Source organism: Thamnophis elegans, chromosome 5 (genome assembly GCF_009769535.1).
Source record: "Thamnophis elegans isolate rThaEle1 chromosome 5, rThaEle1.pri, whole genome shotgun sequence".
NCBI classification, from domain to species: Eukaryota; Metazoa; Chordata; class Lepidosauria; order Squamata; family Colubridae; genus Thamnophis; species Thamnophis elegans.
In genome coordinates this window covers 80,376,669-80,393,739 of record NC_045545.1, presented here as the reverse complement: position 1 = coordinate 80,393,739, position 17,071 = coordinate 80,376,669, and the positions used below count along the sequence as shown (strand labels likewise).

At 42.0% G+C, this 17,071-nt stretch overlaps 1 protein-coding gene across 1 annotated transcript in view; it reads left to right on the top strand.

Annotated features, from left to right (window-relative positions):
* Window positions 1–702: 702 nt before the first annotated feature.
* The window catches only part of SALL4 (spalt like transcription factor 4), a 32,778-nt gene continuing 16,409 nt past the window's right edge, over window positions 703–17,071 (top strand). Inside the window, exon 1 of the mRNA XM_032218795.1 lies at window positions 703–775. Within this exon, the coding sequence (XP_032074686.1) occupies window positions 703–775 (73 nt within the window). The remainder of the gene's footprint in view (window positions 776–17,071) is intronic.

Below are 17,071 nucleotides of genomic sequence, written 5' to 3'. Positions count from 1 at the left end.
AAGCAAGGGATAAAAGTTTGCACGAAAGCTTCCTCCGGAGGAGGACGGGGAGAAAAAAAAATACGTGGTTTTCTTCAGTGTAACGGGGGCGGGTGGGGATGCTTTTCCAGGATCCTTTCCACGCGCGCACGGACAAGCCCTAACTTCTCCATGGAGGCAGAAGAAGACAATGCGAGGGGAAGATAAGGGAGGCAGGGGGAGGTTATCCAGCCTGCCTAAGAAAACCAGTTCTGCCCCGGCTGTTTGTTTACTTTCAAAGATGGACTCGAGAGCTGCTGCTCGGCTCTTTTCCCTCGCTCTCTTTCCCTTCAGGGAAATACCACCCAATCGAGCCGTCCGGCCTCTTGCGCGAAACCCCTCGCCTGCGCGGCGGCGGTGGCGGCAGCAGCGTCCGGCGTCCGGCGTCTACCCTTCAATCACCCGAAGGAGCCGGGCGGACAGGAGCGGGCGAAGGGAGACTACAGTGCCCAGCGTCCCCTTCTGCTCCCTGATCAATGGACCTTATTTGAATAATCTGTGAGCTCTTGGACTCAGGCCAATCAGCTGTCAGGGACCCATGATAAATCGCAATGCATTATTGATAATCATAATTACTCTGACATGCGCATTCCGCTCTTTGGGAGTAATTTCCCAACTCCAGGAATTTGTTGTGAAGAAGAAGAAAATAATTGCTACTATTTTGCTCCCCGATGCGTGTGCACCATGTCGAGGCGCAAGCAAGCCAAGCCCCAGCACATCCATTCGGACGAGCGGCAGTTCCCGGATGTAGCAAATGGTAAGAGGGGGCAGAGCGCTGGTCAATTCCCAACTTTAATTGATGGGGGGGGAAGAAATCAAGCAGGGGGAACGGGTTTGAGGCGTGGGGGTGGGGGGGGCTGCATGCTTTTGTGCGCGTGTGAGGGGCTCCTTCTCCCACCAACCCCGTGTCGCATCGGGGTTTCTTGACCGGGATCCTGAGCCAAAACTCTCGGTATCTGGACCACTTTTCTGTTTCATCCTGATTTCCCACGACTGCGGGAGCAGATCGGAAAGTGTGTATCTTTATTCTTCATATGTGCCCCATATTCTTTCCTCGTTCCTTCATCCAGCTGTGCTGAATCTAGGGTCGGATAAATTTTAATTTATGGGGAGGGGGGATGGAACTCTGAACTCAGACTATTTTTATTTATGGAGGGGGGGAAATCCAGGTTTTCGGAATGGGTGATTCTTCCCCCCCCCAAAAAAAAGCCCCTCTCCGATTGGGAAAAGTTTTTCTACCTCCTCAATGTATTAGGTTGTCTTTAGCATCTCCCCCCCCCCACCCAACATCTTCAGGATTGATTTGAAGCCATCGTAGCCGAAAGCCGCGGCCAGAAGGTAACTCCCTAAATATTTCTGGAAGGGAGGGGTGCGCCGAGAGGAACACTGCGAAATACCTTTTTTTGTGAGATCTCCCCCCCCCCTTTCCCCTTATTTCTGCCTCTTATTTGGATGAATTGCTGTTTCTGCCGTTTAGTAACTAAAAACTCGCCGAGAGAGAGATTACAATCGCTCGGGACCTTTTGTAGCCTGACCTCCAGCCATCTTTGATTTCCGACTTCCTAAAATAACTCCCGTGAGCTAATATGGTGGGGGGGGAGGGAGGGCAGAGAGCTTTTAAAATCTTCCCCAAATAGCTGCATGGAACCGCCACCCTCTCTCTCTCTCTCTCTCTCTCTCTCTCTCTCTCTCTCTCTCTCTCTCTCTCTCTCTCTCTCTCTCTCTCTCTCTCTCTCTCTCTCTCTCTCTCTGTTTCCCTCTCTCCCTCTCTCTGTTTCTCTCTCTCTCTCACGCGGATCTCCTATAATTGATAGCGTGGCTTGATCTTTTCGCAGATTTAATTGATTTTGATATGAGGAGTGGGAGCCGGCACTGGCCGAGAAGCGCTTTTGGTAGTAAAAGCGCAGAACTTGGACGAAACGGGAAAGGGGTGCATTTCGGGATGGTGCGCTGAATTGGAGGAGACCAGAACTTTGAAATCTCCAAGGTTTTGGAAAATTGGATTTCAAATCGATGATCCATCTTTTTTTTTTCGGGGCGGGGAGGGGCGACTGGGAGATGAATGGACCCACCAGGAAGGGAAGGCACTTTAGGAATAATCAGTTTAGTATAGACCACTGAGCTTTATAGTTTCGGACGGGGGGGGGAGCTGATACTTTTTAATATATTGGAAACTGTGCCTAATCGATATGCCTCTCCCGATCTATTTTTTTAAATCTCTCTCCCCGGCTCCAGAGTTTGCATAAATGCAAACTTTGGGTGAAATCTTTAGATCTACTTTTAATGTTAAGCAAGCGAGGAGAGGGTGAAGATCTCCCTGAAGCCCAGATCCGCCATCCCCATGGATAGGAATGCATATTTTGGGAAAGGGTGGGTGAAGAGCTGCAGGAGGTTTGAGTCCCTTTTGCCCCCCCTCCCTTTCAGCCTCCCTCTTTCTTTTGAGTCCAAACGTGCAATTGTTGAGCCCGGTTAATGGTGATTTAAGAAAACGAGCGAGCGAGCCAGAAGGCTATAAATCCCATGTTTAATGCATGACTGTTTTTCCTTTGTGCATCTGGTTAGGATGGAGCTGGCGCGGGAGGGGGGGCACGTTGGAGGTGATGTTTCCACATGTAAATCTCGCTGCCGGCAGCTGGAAACCCACCCCGGAGACTGTCTTGAAACAAAAGGGTTAATAACTTCTTTGGAAGTTGCGTGATGGAGGGGGGGGAGCGAGGGTAATCGGAAGATTAGGTAGATCTTCCTGTTTAAAGTGTGTTTGTGCTCCCGCTGCAGGGCACCCAAGCTTCCAAATAATACTTCTCGAATCAATTTGATCTCCTAACACACGAATTAATTTGCAGCCAAGGCTTCAGCGTTGATGGGTTGATCGCTTTAGCGTTGCAGAACCCTTTAACATGGGAAGAAATGGGGATTGGTTGGGGTGGGGGGGGGGAGAAGAGAGAGAACGTCTTGATAAATCTTTTGAGTATGTTGTCAATCAGGGTGGGAGCATCCGCGCTTTTTAAATCGCGCTGAAATGTTTGTTTATCGTGCGGATCCGCGCTGTTTCGATTGCTCTGCTGCGCCACCTCGAGGATGCGGCCGGCGTCGCACGGCCCATCAGATTAAAAAATGTGGATTTGGTTTCCCTGCCTTGGGGTTTTTAATGCTTAGGGGTTTGAAGGATCGGATGAAATGGACAGCGACGCCGAGACGCCTCTCTTCACAGAATGCTGCTGAAGGTTCGCGGAATGAATTTTCTGAACAGGGTGTAAGCCAGTGATGCTGCGGTCACATTTAAAAAAAAGAGAGACATTGCATTTGATGCCCTTCAAATAAATTGGGCCAATTCCCAGCTAATAGAAAATTGCAGAAGGTCAGATTCAGCCTATTCAGCCTATTAAATCACTGCAAGATACTCGATCTCTCAAATTTCTTTAAATTCTTGCTGAATTTGCATGCAACAAAGCCAAAAACATGCTTTACTCGCATTTTATATAAACCCAGCTAGTGTGGCTTCATTTATTCAAGAAAATAAGCAAATTAAAGATTAACACAGTCTGAACCCACTGTGGTTCTCTCTCCATTCCAATTCTGAAAGGAATGTGCTCAAAAAGGGGAAAAAACCCAGATATTTAGGACATGAGCTTTAACTAATATGACTACTAGTCTGAGATTATAGAAAGCCTCTTGCAAAAAATTAGCTAATACTCCTATACGTAATCAAGCATCTTGTGTTCTCAAAAGATTGCAGCACTTAAGGTGGCAGGGTTACAGTATCAGAAAACACGTTGGCTGGGTTCACACAGCATGCTGCTAAACCTTATTGTAGTTAGTTTGCATGTGCCTTTGTAAACAACCCCCATGCTACTCTGGCTAGTAAATGGTTGAGCGTTCTGTGTGCTGTATGAATGCAGCCTTTGCTTCTCCTTCAATTTGCAACCTCGGGATAAGACTGAGAGGTAGATGTAGCCAAATACCGTAAGGAATTGAACTTGGGTGTGTTTCACATCAGCCTCAGGGGCTGAATAAGAGAGTCAATCTGGTGCAGTGGTTAAGGTGCTGGCTAGACACCAAGAGACTATGAATTGTAGTCCTGCCTTAGGGATGAAAGCAAGCTGGGTCACTTTGGACTAATCATTCTCTCTCAGTCCATCCTACCTCTCAGAGTTGTTGTAGGAAAAATAGGAGGGAGGACCACTAGGTATGGACGCTGCCTGGAGTTAACAAAAATAAATGCTGGATAAAAAAAAACCTAACAATAAATACCCTGTTTCCCTGAAAATAAGACCTCCCCAGATAATAAGCCCAATCGGGCTTTTGAGCGCATGCACTAAAATAAGCCCTCCCTTGAAAATAAACCCTTCCTGTAAATATTGCAACATAGAAGCAGCCAAGAGGCTACCACGCTTGCCACCTCCTGCACCTCAAAAATAATAAGACCTCCCTGAAAATAAGGCCAAGTACTTATTTTTGGGGTCAAAAGAAAATAAGAGCCTGTCTTATTTTCGGGGAAACACGGTACTTCCCAAAGAATGGAAAATGTGTTGCATTAATGTGCAGTCAAATCTCTTGCCCTCTATTTTTGTACTGGGGGGAAGTATTTAAATGGTAGGGAGAAACTTTTTAAAGGTGGGAAGTGGATAGAGGATATCTGACAGATTTGTGCGTGGAACAAGTCTAACAACTTAGCTATATCCAGCTCAGGCACTTTAAGGTATGATAATGATTTTTAAAAAATAATTTAAGAATTCCCAAAGATTTGTTGGAGACATTTTCCTACATCTTGAGTAAAATGAAATCAAGCTCTTTATCTTTTGCCTTGAAATGAAATCCAGATGCTACAGAAATCTGCAAAAGAGAATTAAGTGGATTTCAGGGAGGGCCAGAGTGGGAAGGATGATTAATTTGATGGGTCAAAATAATAACAGGTGATTGTCTTAATTAGCACTTCCCACTGTCCAAAGGATTTAATTGCTCTTTGCAGCTGCTGACTGTCCTTGAGGCAAATTTCTTTTTACTTAATATGTCAGGTATAGCCGATAAGATTCTTCCATATGAATAACTGCAGGGTCTTCAGTTTTTTTGTTTTTGTTAAACTGTTACATTTGAAATGTTGAAAACAAATATAATAACAGCACGGGGAGAGCATTCCTGATTATGCTCTTCCTGATTGCGTCAATTACTTCCTGACATACACTGGTGTGAAAAAGATCTCCAAATATTCCACCTGAAACACCCACGAGGTCATTTTATTTCAGAAAGGAAAAAAAAAAGATTACGCAGTACAAACCTTTCTTAAGGACAAGAAAGTTTCTTTTAGCAAGCGGTACTTTCAATGCTTGCAAGAGAAGGTCAGTGGGGGGAGGTGCCTTCATGATGATTTTCTTTCTGCCCCCACCTTTTTTTTTCCAATTCAACTGAAACATCATCTTGGCTGCAGTGATTGGGCCTTTTCTCCGAAGCCTCACGCAGCTTATGATACTTTTTTGACAAGCTGCTGCTCTAACCTTTGTCTCCTCCTGCCTTCTGTGGGTGGTAAGTTGATGTCAAGCTTACAATTAGGACTCTCCCGCAATTGACCTTGGCAGCAGGATTTGGGGCTGTTTTGGTTGGGCTTAAAACACTGCCCTAGTGTTAAGTGTGGTCTGGAGTTGCCTTGTTTATAATTGGAGGGACTTGGTGGTACGCAGACGCTTACATAGCTTATTTGTCAGTGCAGAGGAAGAAATGATTCTTGGATCAGGTAGAACAACTTGTTTCCTCCTTCTCTTTCTTTTTGTCTGTCTCTTTCTCCTCCCGGGTGATGCCGTGCAAAATTGAAAGGGGTACTCTCTATTATTACTTAAGTACATGGGCTTCTGGCTGTTAATGTCTGGTTTGAAGTCTATATTTCCCCCAGTCTGATTTTTACATTCAAACCCCGTCCAGATGACTAGCTAAGAATTCCTTTATGGATCTTGCAGTATTTTACATAGATAGTGTTATGCTTATCAATGCTTTTTTGATATGTTTATCATAATGCTTTTTAATGCTTATCGAAGGCTCCTAGCAGGAATGCAGGATTAGCCAATAAGGATGAAGTCATGACTCTTTTGTGCATAGATAACCCATCAGTTGTGATCCTGTTTTTCTAAAATGCCATCAGGTCGAATTTTATTTTAAATCTCTTTTGTTTCCTGTATCTGTTTGCCTGTTTGCCTTTTTTAGAAGGCCGCTTGTGGTATAAACAAGGGGGATTCTTCAGTTTGATCCATCCAAATTTGAGAATTTGAACATTTCCCTCTCTAAGTCTTTAAAATCATGTTTAGTAGCATTGTTCACTAAAGCACAATTTTCTTTAAAAGATGTGTTACTGGGGGAAAAGAAAAGGTATTACATTCCTTCAAATGGTTAATGTTATATGGTGTTCCAAGGCAGCGTATTGAAGCCTGTTTCAAGTGGGTGAATTCCTTTCACTTCTGTGTGGCTTATTTGCAACTACAGTAAACACATTTAGCTATCTCCAATCTCTTAACAAATGTGTGGGGTGTTTTGCATTTTTCCTAATTTGGTGCAAGACTTTTAAATCCAGGAGAGTTTTTATCATCTGCTTGACATGTGGTGTGATATTCACAAACTGCTGTGACAGTTTGATTTGTGTTTTAACTTAAATGGCTGGAAGCAAAATCAAAAACCTCATGCATTTTAATTTTTTTTTTATCCCGGTTACAGTGGCCCACAAAAGCTTCTTGGTGACCCACATGTGTAACTAATTAGTATTGATTTAACTCTTAGGCTATCTAATGGTGTTATCTTCATGCTTGGAATATTGGAAATGTTTAACCAAATAAAGCAACACCCTCCCATCCCCCATACTAAGCCCTGCTATGTGCAAAAAATTCTTGGCCAAATATCTACCCAAGAAACAATTTGGAAATAGTTGTTCTTGGCCCTGTGGTTAATGCAGTTTTTTTGCAGAACAAATTAAAAAGCTTGTTTTGTGAGGCAGAGGCTCTGACTTCTAACATGATCTGTTTGTAATGTCCACAATGCTATAATTTTAATAGGAGCAAAACCATCCATATTCTGCCAAAAGAGAAAGAGAGAGAGTTCTCAAAGTACTTCGTCTTGACTGAATTATGCCCTATTTGGGAATTACAATCTCTGCTTTGGTGGACAACTTTTGAAAACAAATTTTTAAAAACCAATCCTCATAATGGAAGTGGGATGAATATAATAATTCTCTGAAGCATGAGAATTCTTTTTGGAACAAATTGGATCCTATCAGCAGTTGTAAGCACTTGAGTAAATTAAATCAGATTATGAAAGGGCACCAGGGAAAACCTCATAGACTTGTGTTAAATACTGATGCCCAATATCGCATGATCTCATCTACACTTTAAGATCTGTTTCCTGTTTGTTGTGAATCTAGATTTCTCGGCTGAGTTTAGTGCATTTGAGTTATTCAATATGTTTACAAGATCTCTAAGACATAAAATGTCTATGCATTTTTTGAAGAGGAACAGAACCTGATATTCACACACTGGATCTGGGGTTAAAATACCCTAGACTACCCTTTCCCAATGTAATTTTTCTACATGCATTGGTATCCTAACTCCCATCATCTCCAGACAATATGCCCAGTTTAAATTTTAATTTTAGCCTACATCAAGACCCAACCGCTATTCTGCATTATTTTCTCACATTTAAGAGAATGAAAGGAGGATGAGCTATTCTTTCTGCTTTCTTATCTAAGTAATACAGAGATTTACATTCTATATTATTACATAAATAATAAAACAAGCTCTTCTCAACTTAACGTTCCTCAGGTACATTGGACTTCGAGTTCTTTAATTCTCAACCAACATGGGATTATAGAATTTGAAGTTCATTGTATCAGCAAGGGTACCAGATTATATTTGTTCAACAGGCTATGTAGCTGTTTGTTTGTTTGTTTATTTATTTATTTATTTATGGAGATCACAAGTTCTAGTTCCAGAGCCATCTGAATCATTTTCAGCCAGCCCACCCACCTCACAGGTAATAGGAAGGTGTGTTGGATATGTCTGCCACCTTAAGTTGTTTATAAAAATAAGGCAGGATATAAAAATAAAAATGATGATACAGTTTGGGCAAAAGAGCAAGTTAAAAATAGGCATGCTAAATTCTATTAAACTTCATTTTTAATGGTGAGGGCTGCTCACATTCATTCCAGTGACTTAATAAAAAACATAATTAGCATTAGGTAAAGGTAAAGGTTCCCCTCACACATATGTGCTAGTCGTTCCTGACTCTAGGGGGCGGTGCTCATGTCAGTTTCAAAGCTGAAAAGCCAGCACTGTCCAAAGACGTCTCTGTGGTCATGTGGCCAGCATGACTAAACACTGAAGGCCCACGGAATGCTGCTACCTTCCCACCAAAGGTGGTTCTTATTTTTTTTACTTGCATTTTTTCATGCTTTTGAACTGCTAGGTTGGCAGAAGCTGGGACAAGTAACAGGAGCTCACTCTGTTATGCAGCATTAGGGATTCAAACCGCCGAACTGCTGACCATTCTGATCGACAACTCAGCATCTTAGCCACTGAGCCACCGCATCCCTTTAATTAGCATTACATCATGTTACATACGGTAGTTTATTGATTATGACTAGATACCCTCAGCGTTCTAAGGCAAAGTTAAAGCAGGCTAGGGCTTAGCCTAATGCATGAACAACTTGTCTGGGTATTTATAGCAATAGCAATAGCAGTAGACTTATATACCGCTTCATAGGCCTTTCAGGCCTCTCTAAGCGGTTTACAGAGAGTCAGCATATTGCCCCCAACAATCTGGGTCCTCATTTTACCCACCTCGGAAGGATGGAAGGCTGAGTCAACCCTGAGCCGGTGAGATTTGAACCACTGACCTGCTGATCTAGCAGTAGCCTGCAGTGCTGCATTTAACCACTGCGCCACCTTGGCTCTTGCTTTCAACCATGAATCAGAGTTATTGCCTTCAAAACCCTGTCTGAGGTTTCTGAGGATACCTAGCTGACCATGGTGAGAAAAAAGAAATCTTGGCTAAATAGGCTTTTGTTGTGATTCAGATGTTTTGTTTCTTTTTGGATTACGAAAGACACTCTGAATGCAGGGGTAGTTTTGATTACTTCTGTTCAGGTCTGAGTCTTGGTAGTGAAATGGGTTCCACCACAAAACCGCGGAGGACAAAATCGCGCTCGACAAAAGCGCGCATGTGACGTCATCACAGCGCGACGAAAACATCGCACTGTGATCGAAAAATGTAAAAATAAAGCGAAAACCTTACCCTAACCCCCCCAAACCTAACCCTAAACCTAATCCTAAACCTAACCCTTAACCTAACCCTAAATCTAACCCTAAACGTAACCCTTAACCTAATGCTAAACCTAACGCTAACCCTTAACCTAACGCTAAACGTAACCCTAACGCTCTAAACCTAACCCTAACCCTTAACCTAACCCTAACCCTAAACCTAACCCTTACCTTTATGTGAATCGGCTTGCTTTAATTTTAATTTTATTTCAATTTTTAATTTTTTTCATCGCGCTGTGATGATGTCAAATGCGCGCTTTCGTCGAGCGCGATTTTGTCCTCGGCGGTTTTGACGGGTCATGGTGAAATGTGCCCAAATTGGTTACTTAGGATCACAGGGATTTGAGAAGAGTTGCATGTGGCCATCCAATCCCAAAGGTGCCTTTTTCAAAAGCCAACTGGACTTTGTGTTTTTTCTTGAAGACGTTCTCTTCTCACCCAACAAGCATCTTCAGAGAAAATAAACACCTTTGAGACAACTAAGACTTGTATGACTGAGAATCTCCTTGGTTTTCCATCCAATCTCTCTTCATTCAGCCTTTCTCCTTAGCAGGAAGCAGTCTACTTCACAACTACTTATGTCCATAACTAACACTTATGTTGTTAAGTGAGACATTTGTTAAGTGAGTTTTGTGCCATTTTGCACATGTTGATGTGGCTTCCAAAGCTGACACCTTTCTCGCCACAGTTGTTAAGTGAATCACTGCAGTTGATAAGCTAGTAACCTTAAATCTTGGTTGTTAAGTGAATCTGGGTTCCCCATTGACTTTGCATGTCAGAAGGTCATAGAAGATGATCACATGACCTTGGGGCACAGCAATGGTCATAAATATGAACCCGTTCCCAAGTTTCCAAATTTTGATCACAGGAATGCTACAAATGTTGCAACTTTGAAAAACAGTTATAAGTCACATTTTTCAGTGCCATTGTAACTTTGTTGTCAGGGTTCCAAGTAACACACCCTACGAAAGAAGACTCCGAGGTTTGAGATTCCTCAAAGATCCATTTTATTAGAGATGTCATGTTGACACATCTGAGAAAACCCAAATCTGAAAGTTTCCAGGTTTTCCCCACCCAAATGAAAGTCCAAGTCCCTGCCCAGCACCCACATGTCCATCACATGGTCCAATCAGGCACCATCCAAAACTGGAGATGTGTCCCGGTCACACCACTCCATGTGCAGGGCAAGATGTCCTTGACTTTCTGAGAAAGGAATGTTATTTTGGATATGTATCTTCCATACTCCATATAACGCCCCCTCCAATTTTCCCACAGCATTAAATGTGGCAGGCTGGAAGGCCCAATGCAAAAGCTGGTTTCCAGGCCTGACAACGGTCTCTAAATGAACTGTTGTGAGTTGAGGACTACCTGTACTGTTAAGATTTAAAACCAGGTCTGCGTGATCTGTGGTTTAGCAAGCTCAGCCCCGCCTTCCCTCTGAACTATTTCTCTATCTATACCCATCTCCTACAGCAAAATAGAAGATGCCTCATCTCTTCTGGAGAGCTGCAAGTTAATGGGTGTAGGAACAATGTGACACAATTTGGTGAGTCACTGTTGTGCTGGTCTAATTTTACTTTTGTTAGATCATTGGAATTTTACTCTTATCTGGTTGGATCATGGTTGACAAATAGCCATTACTCAATAGCATAATCTAATATTAGGTACAGTGGATGGAAAATTGTAAAAAATGGTGGTTGAAGAATTGAAGATCTATTCCTCTTCCTCAAAGCTGCTGGGTTTTTATCTCTTCTCCTAGTCTTATCTTAGATAATCACACTAAAAGTCTGTCTGACTTTTTATTTGCTGATTTTCTTTGCACAAAATTCATATTTGCTGCCCTGGTATTAGGAGGCTCTTCAATTGCTTTTTGGGAACTTAGATTTATCATTCTTTGTATGGAGCAGATAACAGGTGACTGCTTCTATGTTTAAAAAAAATACTGAGCATCTTGCTTCCCTGGATCTTACTAGATCTTGGTTCTTCATAGTTGGGAGATTGGTAATGGATTCATTTCATTAAGTTTGACCTTCGTCAGCATGAATCATCTGGAGTTCATATAAACTGAAAGTGTTCTTCTACGCTGTACCTAAAACTCAATGCCATCACCTTTCTGCATTATTTATTTTATTTCCGTTTTTTCACATTTCTGAACCATCCATCTCCCTCACAAATACATTATAGATCGTGTTTGGTCTTTGAGCTTTAGCATCACAGCTAACCCTGTGCAGTGAATGCATAGAGAGCTCAAATTAGGTTTTAAAAATGTGGCAGACAAGATGCCCTATTCCTTTCTTTCACTGTTCACCAAGTAATTACCAGGTATGTCTACAGGAATGCTGTATATATGTTTGCTTGAATGCAAGGATAACTGCATGGTTTTGGAAGCCTGCTCAAGATTTTGGATGATGTTGAGAACTGCATGCGTGTTCAAACCAACATGAAAAGATGTTCCTTTCAGACCCCTGCTTATTGTTGGAGGTTGTGAAATGGAAGGGGAAGGGCTTTGTTTATTTATTTATTATTTACTATTATTTAACTTCGGTCTTACTGAGATTGACTATTTGAGAGCTATGTTGCAACTCCATTCTCGGTATCTTTTCATATCTTTCAACCAAAGAGGGATAGTCTCACCAGCCTTTCTGAATTTTTGTCAGCATCCACTTCCCCGATAGTCCAAGAGAATAAGCTATGCTTCTCATAACAGAGCTAGAATTTATATTTGGGGGTGGGGAAGTTAGTTCTTGCAAGCTTTTAATGAAAATGGCTAATTCCTGGCTGTTGGTTTAGTTGCAAAGCTCTTGTGCCGGCATTTTCTTTCTTTCATCGCTGATGGCTGCTGATGCATCCATTCCAGCTGCTAGTTTTTGATCATGGTTCTGATCATCTCCCATGTGAAGGAACATATGAGTGTCATAAGAATGTATGACATAAATGTGATAGCAAATTAAAACTTGTTTTGCATCGTTCCATCCATTGACCTAATTTGATTTTTACTAGCAACTAATCAGGTTGAGTCCCTTTCAATCTTCAGAGGAAACTTTAGACTAGGGAAAGTTAGATGCAAATTGATGGCATCTACATAATGTCTATAGGTTAAATGTTGGGTGTTACTTCCAAACGGATCCATCTGGAAGTTGAGTTATGGCCACTAGTCTTCTTTTCTTTTTGTTTTGTAACGTCTTGCTGCTTATCCAAGTAGCTTCTTCAGGATGACTAAGAATCTCTCACTGACATTCCAAATGGATCCTTCCTATTGCGTGCGCGCATGAGTAAACACACACACACACACACACTATTTCAATAGCTTGAAATAGATCTATATTAGTCTCCTTTCATTTATCAGCAAAAATGGAACACAATGATAGATAGATAGATAGATAGATAGATAGATAGATAGATAGATAGATAGATAGATAGATAGACAGATAGACAGATGATAGATAGATTGATTTGTGTTGCATTTTTGCTGATAAATAAATGAAGGGAGACTAGTATAGAACTATTTCAAGCTATAGAAATAGTTTATATATATAAACTGGGACAACATGTCAGTTTTTGAATAAGGTACTGTTTCCACCGTCTTTCTATTTTGAAGAAGACCAAACATTTTTCTAGAACAGATGTGCTGCTGTGGTAATGGAAGAGCAATAGAACATTTGTTTCTTGAGCCAATCATTTAATTTAAAAGTGACGGGAGTTTGGCTCTTCTTCGGAAGGATCACAACTCACTGGGAAAAAGTTGATGAGCTGAGGATCTGTCTGTCATACAACTTTATAAAGAGTCAAGTTGGTGGCCATGACAGCACGATCAAATGGAATACCTGTTAAATACCATGTTTCCCCCAAAATAAGACAGGGTCTTATTTTCTTTTGACTCCTGAAATAAGCGCTTGGCCTTATTTTTGGGGAGGTCTTATTATTTTTGAGGTGCAGGAGGCGGCGAGCTTGGTCACGTCATGGCTGCTGCTGTGTTGCAATATTTTCAAGGGAGGGCTTATTTTCAAGGGAGGGCTTATTTTAGCACATGTGCTCAAAAGCCCAATTTTGGCTTATTATCCGTGGAGGACTTATTTTCAAGGAAACGGGGTAGGAAGCATAGCTTGGGATTGTTGTATTGCCTTTTTTGGCACTCCCCTATGAATACCTCTGCTGGCATTTGTGAGTAGGTTGTGGTTGAGCCTTATTTCAAAACCCAGCACATTGAATATTCATCCAATCATAGTTAAAATAAGGGAGAAATAACTGACCTTTCCATATTGAGATCTGTAGCATTTGCCCAAGCAATGTAATCAATTTTGCTACACATCCACAAGCTTAAAAGATATGTCAATGTGGCAGAGCTTGTATCTTGTGCTTAACTGAATTTCAAGTTTCAACCATAACTGAGTCTGGCAATTATGGTCATAAGTAATGACAGTCGTATTCTGAATTTATGATCTTTTATCAGAGCAGTCATTAAATAAATGCCATGGTCATTAAGCAAACACCATAGTTGTTAAGTGAATCCATTGTTTCCCAGGGGACAATTTTTGCCAGTAAAATGAAATTTCCAGCAAAAACTAAATTATGGTCATGTGACCACAGGACTTTGCAAATGGACGTAAATGCATGCCAGTTGCCGTGTGCCCCAAAGCAGTCACTTGAATGCAGTGGTGGGTTTCAAAAATTTTTGGAACCTCTTCTGTAGGTGTGGCCTCCTTTCCGGGTCCACTGGTGGAACATCTTCTAACCGGTTTGGTAGATTTGACGAATCGGTTCTACCGAATAGGTGCGAACTGGTAGGAACCCACTTCTGCTTGAATGGAGGGGAAATGACACCAGAACTTCAAAACTGTGTCAGAAGTAGCTTTGTAGGGGGTATCTGTCATAATTTTCAATATTCACAAATTGAGGACTGCCTATATTTACTAAATTTAGATTCCTCTTTTTCGGTGAAAACTCAGAACAACTTTCCTGGGGTTCTTCCTTAATTTTATTCACATCAAAATTACCTTTTGAGTGAATTGGGCTCAGAGACTGGTGTCAGGGCCTCCCATGAGTTCATTAGTCAGTTGCTGCATTGGAATGGGGAAAAACTGTCTCTAATTACTGTTCACTAATTTGCTAATAAGCAAGGAGGCTATTGAAGGAGAATAGTTGCGTCCTTCAACCCTCCAATCTGGTTAAATTTCTATGGATTGTTGGGCGGGGAGGCAAGGTTATAGCTATATAATTGCTAGCAGGTGATTGGAATGTCTGAATTGGGATGATTTTTTTAAAAATACCCTATCTTATTCTAGTTTAAATCCTCCTCCTAGTTTAACCACCACATTTTGTTCACCTTAAAATCTCTCCTTTTCCAATAAATTGTGTAGCCTGGAAAACATGCTTGATTAAGTAGTAGCTTATTTTTTTCTGGTTTGTTGATTTGCTAATGATTGCATATTCATATTGTAAGCATCTACTGTGCTTTTTGGATTATAAGATGCACTTTTTTCTTCCATAAAAGAGGATGGAAATGTTGGTGCATCTTATATACCAAATACAATCATTTCTGGCCTCCCACAACCCCACCCTGCATGTCCCGTTTTTGCCAAAAACAGGGTGGTATTTTGCAAAAACGGGTACACAGAGAGTTTGGGAGCCCCCTGCCTGAGGGCTGGGGAGGGCAAAAACTATTTTTTTCTTGTTTTCCTCTTCAAAATCTTGGTGCATCTTATACTCTGGTGCATCTTATAGCCCAAAAAATACAGCGTGGCACGACAAAACCGCGCTTGTCAAAATCACGGTGATAAAATCGCGGCGCTAAAGCCGCGATGTCATCACCGCGCGTCATCACCGCCGCGACAACAGCGTGGCAACAGAAGGGCGCTTTAAAACGGCGCCGCGGCAGAAAGCCAATTTCAATTAAGGTAAGGGTTAGGATTAGGTTTAGGGGTTTGTTTTAGGGTTAGGTTTAGGGTTAGGTTTAGGGTTAGGGTTAGGTTTAGGTTTAGGTTTAGGGTTAGGTTTAGGGTTAGGGTTAGGTTTAGGGTACTGAGTGCTTGGGAATGCGCGGATTTGCCCTCCGCGATTATGTCATCGCGGTAGGGTCGCGTTTTTCCTTAGCGCTTAGAACGGCGCGAATTAGTCTTCGTGCTTATGTCTCCACGGATAAGGGCTTTGCGGATTTGTGGTGGAACCAAAATACAGTACCTCCTTGGGCCAGAAAATAATATCTGGCTTCCAGATAATGCATGAAATATTAATGATTGTTTTTCACTCTTACAACTGTTGCAGCATCCCAATGGCCACGTGGTTAAAATTTGAATGCTTAGCAACTGGTTCATATTTGCACTGTCCCTAGAGCCAGAATCAACTAGCACACATGTGCAGGGGAACCTTTACCTTTTTAAGACTAAGGCAATTTGAGTTGTGTTGGTTTTTCTCCTTCCTTTGACAAAGACATTTATTATTCCACCCATTGCAACTAGCTGGGTGGAAATGGGTTGGCAAAATGTTTCTTCCATCCCTGAGTTTTTAAAGGAGGAGGTACCCTTTTGGTTAGGATTCTTCTGTCCAAACTTCGCAGATAGAACCAGCTGTTGATGGTCAGACACTGTAGTTAGAAGTTTGGCATCCATGTAACTGTAACTGTGCTTAATAACACCCACAACAGCTAATGAGTTCTTGGCCCATCTGTCATTTCAAGATTTTTCTGGGTGAAATAAAAGTGACATTGTAATACTGTAAATCCCAACATCATATCTTACACTCACATCTATTAGCTGAGCCCAATAGACCCTGTAAACCAGGAGCGTCAAACTCACCCACCTCTGGTTTAGTGAAGAGGAAAAAGGTCATGGTATGTCACATGACAATGTGATGACGTGAGTTGGACACCCTTGCTATATTCACACTTTGAAAATTAAAAAAGTGGGTGGCTCAAGTTTTGGATTTTGTGGTCAGATGTACCCATGAAATGGTTAAGCTGGAGTGGTGAAACTTACCCGAGGAAGCTAGAGAAAATTTCATGACTTGGCCTTCTAAGAAACAGATAGTTTGTCATTGGCTATGCCCATGTTGTCATCCACACTATCGAAAGAGAAGTTCTCAGTAGCTATTTGGTAAGAGCATCAATGGCACAATCTCAAAAATTGATATTATGAGTATCGGCTCCCAAAGCTTTGCATGCCACTGATCTTCCCCTTTCCTAGAGTTGCACAAACCTTCGACATTGCTAGGTTAAAGATGACTCTATTTGTACTTTTCTTACTCCCACCTCTCCTTTCCTTTTCATCTTTTGCTCTCCCCACTGGCATTTCCAGTCAGCCCTGGGTCCAAGGAGAAGGAGGGAGCTGGATTGGAAGTTAGGCCCACAAGAAATGGACTCAGCAATGAACACTGTAATAGCAGTAGACTTAGCAGTAGACTTATATACCGCTTCATAGGGCTTTCAGCCCTCTCTAAGCGGTTTACAGAGAGTCAGCATATTGCCCCCAACAATCCGGGTACTCATTTTACCCACCTCGGAAGGATGGAAGGCTGAGTCAACCCTGAGCCGGTGAGATTTGAACCGCTGAACTGCTGATCTAGCAGTAGCCTGCAGTGCTGCATTTAACCACTGCGCCACCTCGGCTCTAAGGCTTATATTTGGGCAGCAATCTGCCACTTGAATCGTAGCATTCATTTTGAACTAGTTAAGAAAAAGAAATTTAAAAGAGTTTGCAGATCACGCTAAGACCTGGGGTCATATTCCTGTGGAGTTTTTAGGTGCGTGAGTTCAAAGAAATGTTTCAAAG